The sequence below is a fragment of the Geospiza fortis genome, unplaced genomic scaffold (assembly GCF_000277835.1).
Source record: "Geospiza fortis unplaced genomic scaffold, GeoFor_1.0 scaffold279, whole genome shotgun sequence".
In the NCBI taxonomy this organism is placed as follows: domain Eukaryota; kingdom Metazoa; phylum Chordata; class Aves; order Passeriformes; family Thraupidae; genus Geospiza; species Geospiza fortis.
This window is the reverse complement of record NW_005054352.1, coordinates 2,222,350-2,227,608: the sequence shown is the minus strand read 5'-3', so window position 1 is coordinate 2,227,608 and position 5,259 is coordinate 2,222,350. Positions and strand designations below refer to the sequence as shown.

At 43.4% G+C, this 5,259-nt stretch overlaps 1 protein-coding gene across 1 annotated transcript; it reads right to left on the bottom strand.

The window, feature by feature from the left end:
* Window positions 1-370: 370 nt before the first annotated feature.
* On the bottom strand, window positions 371-5,259 carry NR2F1 (nuclear receptor subfamily 2 group F member 1). The gene is made up of 2 exons (XM_005423432.2): window positions 4,779-5,259; window positions 371-1,364 (listed from the first exon to the last, which is right to left on the bottom strand). Exons 1-2 carry the CDS (start codon window positions 5,146-5,148, stop codon window positions 1,324-1,326), a joined length of 411 nt encoding a protein of 136 aa, XP_005423489.3. The 5' UTR covers window positions 5,149-5,259; the 3' UTR covers window positions 371-1,323.

Sequence of the window (5,259 nt, the reverse complement as noted above, 5' to 3'; positions counted from 1 at the left end):
TCCCATCGCATGCAGTCTCATCCCATCCCATCCCATCCCATCCTATCCCATCCCATTCGACCCCACTCCACCCCATCCCATCTCATCGCATCCTGCACACCACTGCCAAATAAATAACGCGACCTCGCTGTGCCTCGTTGCCACCGTGGGTGTTTTCACCCAGGATGCGATGGGGTGCCAGCACCCCGCTAGTCCCAGTCACACACACACACACACACACACACACACAAACCCCCACACTTCCTTTTCACATCCCCCCACCGACACTCCGCGCTGCCGAGCGTGGTTTCTGCTCCAGGGAGCCCATCACCGGGATGCTGGAAACCTGGACCAGCCCCCTTAAATAATGCCGAGAGGAAGACAAATAAGGTATTGGGGAAAATAAAATAATAATAATAATAATAATAATAGTAATAATAACAACAACAACAACAACAACAAAAATAATAACCAGAGTCGCACACAAGCGGAGTGAGACACAAGGAGTTTGTTTACATGGCTGCACATCACAGAGAGGCAGCGACTGGGTCCTGCAGCGACTGGCAGGGAGCCGGCTGGGGGATGCCGTGGGGCAGGGGAGTCTCCTCTGCTCCTGCCTCACTGCCAGCGATCGCAAATCTGCGATGTCTTTGCAGGCTGTGTGATAAATCCGGTAGCAAAGGGCTAGGTTAGTCCCAGCTTGTGCTCAGCAGGCGTCTGTAGCTCTCAGACACAAAGCTGGGAAGAGCTGCAGCAGCTAAGCCTTGCCTAAATGAAACCAGAGAGACTCCTTCCTTATAGGTCCTTCTGGCACCCAAACTGTCAGAAACATACACCTTGCACCTTGCAGAACAACGTGACCTGGGCAAGCGTGCACTAATCCGAGAGCAGAAGCCCTTTACATCCACATATTGTATCTATACACCTTATTCTGTTTATATAGATACAAGCAGAGTGGTATGGATGCATCTGTGTGTTTGCACACACATAGAGACACTTAGAAGCACATATCCTATCTCAAAGAACACATAACTCAAACCAGAGGATAGTTGGGCACCAGCTGCTTGTGGAAGGACTTGCTCAGGAAACTGCAGTCATGGAAAAGTGGTGGGTATGCCCAGATGGTTGAAACCATCCACATTGTTTCAAAGAGTCAGAATCGATATTAAAAACACGAAACCAAAGCAATAACTGAAAAACCTAACCAAAAAATCCAACCAACAAACCAAAAAACCCCTCCAGCCATCAAGATCAGAACAAGGCAGTCAGCTAGCAGTGCAGGTTAACAGATCAAAGACAGATTTTAGTAATATATAGATCCATATATGAATTAGTTAATGGTCCCTAAAAAGACATTATAAAAATGTGAATGTAGAGTTGTGACCCTGAAAGACACAACAAATCAACAAATTATTCAAAGCTAAAAATAAAATAAAATCAAATCTTTTGCACAGGCATTTTTGAAGCTTAAGTCTTTCCTTACCAAGAACTGACTTTACAAAGATTTCTGAACACCTTCATCTACAATACTATGGCCTCAAGCAAAAATACAAATAAAAAAAGCCATAATTTAGGAACTTCTGAGAAGGAGAACCTTTGACCTGAGCTGCGGACTTGGCATCCCTCAGACATACAATTATCTGAGCCAGGCTGCTCTGCTAATCCATACTTTACCTTTAATGCAATGATATTTTGCAACATCTAAAGCACCAGGTTGCAACATACATATCTATCAAAAGCTGGGGCCTGTTCTTGTTTGCAATACATATCAAAAACCACAGACCTGTTCATACGTTGATTGCCACAAATCAGATTCCATATTTACATATATCTTGCTATTTTACATGCATTATCTGCCCATTATGCATTAGGATCCTATTCAACTTCCAAACAATGCAATATGAAAGGGTCTTACTGACACCCTGGCAGAGTTTTTTTCTTTATGCCCCATATGTCATACCCTTAAGGTTAGTAAAATATTTATCAGACATTTACAATAAGGGCACCTAGAAGTGCGGGTCACTGGACAGTGTGGATGGGGAACTTGCCCTCTAAAAGGGCATCAGCCTGATGTGTTTTTGAAAAATTGCCACGGGTTTTGCCTTAGACCTCCAAAAGCTCAGAATTTTCTCATGCCGATAGTATTTGTTTGGCTTAAATGATTTTAAATGGTCTGGCATAGGCCTTCAGTTGGGTTTTATTTCACAGCCTAAAGTGGGGGTGGGAAGGCTCAATTCTCCCTTCAGAATGAGATTAAAAATAATAATAATTAAGGGATCCACAACTTGATTAGATTATGTAGCCCAGAGAGGTGCAATCCATGGGAGAAATAATGCAACCCATGTTTACTGAAGGTAAATTATTATTCCATCTCAGAAAGTGGGCTAATGTGAAAATCCTGTGCGTGCCTTGCTTTTTTATATGGCTGTGTGTCAATAAGGGAAAGCTCAATATTTCTTCTTGCAGTCTATGGAAAAGAAATTATGTAAATAAATAACCATTACTGTTCAACACACTCCAGCCTTCCCTTTGTAGTGGTGGCAATGTATTTCATGTTACATGTTCAGAAGAGTTTAGTGTTCAGAAAATATAGACGTAATCAGCTGGCATCTAACTAGAAATCAAAAGTTCTTATTGCGCTGCAAATGGATTTATTTGATTTATGTTATCTGTCTCTGTCTGTTCCCGGAAACATTTATTTATGACGATGAAATGGTAGATGCAGGAATTAATAACGCCAAAGTTTGGCAGCGGAGAGAAGGAGATGAGGGCAAGGAGGAGGGTATGCGAGAGAAGGATAAAGGAGGAAAGAAGGGAGCTGGTTTTGGGTTACTACACAGCTTTTGGATGGTGTCCAGAATTTTACAGAATAAATACATGCTCTCTGGAGCCCAAATGTAGAAACCACAACAGGAAAAATCCATGCCAGTTTTAGACACTTTGTCCTCAGTGAAGGACTTTGCGCAATATGCCTAAAAATGTCTTTTCTGTCACTTAAAGTTTGTTTAAAAGTTGGATGATTTAGAGAAAGGCTTCTCATTAATTCCCCTCTGAATATGCAATGAAAACAAGTTTAGTGAAAAGTGGAAATGTGCGGATGGAGTACGGAGTAGTAGATTACTCCTGACAGCAATATTTCCATTTTCTGAGATGCCCTGTGTGATCCTGCTCTGAAATAATACTATTGTTCCCTTCCTTCATTCTCCACTCCACTGTGGGAAGGGGCTTCTTCCCTCACAAATGTTATTACATTTGGTTTTATTATATGTAAATGAAGGGCTCCTCTAAAGCCACTTACCCTTTTCCTAGGGTCAATTGTTACCCTAGCCAAGGTCAATTGTTTCAGAAGTAAAGGCGGAAGATTGGAGGGAACAGGGAGAGAAGAAAAAGAAGAAAAAATAAAATATTGCCTCAACCATATCCCTATCAGGGGCAACTTCCTTCACAGGGCCTTTGACGTGCGGAAGGGCTGAGGCACAGGCCAGATATTTTCCTAGCTTTGCTTGGGAAGAATCTCTCCAAGTTGGGTCTGGGGGGGAAAAAAACGTTCTCCTTGACTATCCGTGTGTATTGATGAGCTTCCTGAAACGAATGGGAAAGGAAAGTCTGGGAGTCTGCAAGCAGGCTGTGGAGTTAAATCACCCTGATAAATGCAGGCAGGTCTCTTTGTCACTCTTGAAAAACATGTTCCCATCAAGAAGACTTATTATGATAAAATACATTAAAATGTCGAGTTGGCTGTTCAGTAAATCTTCCATTTGTTTTAAGATTTGCACATTATCCTTTGCAAAGAAATATTCTCTCCAATGCTGGGAGACTGCATTTGCACTGGAAGTAAAAGGGGGCAGTCACAGTACATGTCTCTGACCACCCTGCATACAAATTAGATACTCCTGTCTAAATAAATTATCTGATGTTCAAATCGATATTAATACTACATTTGCTACATTACAATATAGCGCAAATTTAGGAGACATTTTAATACAATGTAAATACTGTCTTTCATGCTTGAAAGGCAGCAAATATTGATGGATTATAAACTGCTCAGTGCTAAACAAGGCCTTTGAACGATTTGCCATCTTTGTTCAGGAATGCTTTTAATTTTGCCTCGGTCTGGTTTTAAGTTACATTTATCAGAACTGTTTAGTTATTGCTAATAGGGAAAAGAGGGGAGAAACTCATGCGAGAGAGGAGCTAGGGGATGGGGAAAGGAGATATAAAAATGAAAAAAAAAGAAAAGCAAAACAAGTAGGAAAGGTGGCAATTAGTCATATCGTGATGATAATTAGAATAATTAAAAAACTACACTGCCCAGACTCTTATCTTGCCTTGTTTCCATTTCCTATATTTCCTTCACATAGTTCCCCTTTGATGTTTATAAATTCTCCCTTGCAGGTTACAATAATAGTATACGTATTATATTCTTATAGGCTATGACCAGAGCACTTCAAAGGCAATGCTAATGCAACTTTCCTGCTAGTTAATTCAAACCATCTATCGCAGGGAAAAATTGTTAACATGCATGTTTCCACCGCCTACACTTAATTTGATTTTGGTTTTTAGTATTATTTTTTTGGAGGGGCTGTGTGTTAAAGAGCCAGTATCTGTGGCAATGAGGATGATCCCTGGACCAGAGCGTATCCCCATCAAGTGCTATGCTTCCTCGACCTCCAGTGCCTTTCCTTTTAAAATAATTCTATTTAAATTATTTCCTTATTTTCCTGCATACCCGTGGTTTGGGGTTTTTTGCCGTTTTTTTTCCTTCCCAGACATCTCACATCCCCAGCCCGTCCCCTCACCTGAGGTGAAGAGGACGATGGCTTTCAGGCAGCTGTATTCAGCCGAATCGACGTGCAGCGCCTTCAGCTTCTCCACCTGTTCCTGGAAGATGCGGATGTGGTCCATGAAGGCGACAACGCGGTCTGCCGACATGGGGGAGGCGTGGAGGCCGGCGGCGGCCAGGAGCGGGGCCACATGGAGGGGCATGGAGCACTGGGCAGCATTGAGGACGAAGAGCTCGCTCCAGGTGAGCCGCAGCAAGGCCACCTGGTCGGTGATCTGCAGGTCGGGGAAGAAGGGAATATTGCGGGCCCACTCGACGGCGCTGAAGAGCAGGCGGGCGGCCAGCTCGCAGATGTTCTCGATGCCCATGATGTTGTTGGGCTGCATGCACTGGCTGCCGTAGCGGGAGGTGGGGTAGGGCTCGGCCCGCAGCAGGAGGGAGATGTATCCCGAGAGATAGCAGTGCCCGTTCAGGGGGTCGCCGTTGGTCAGCGCGTA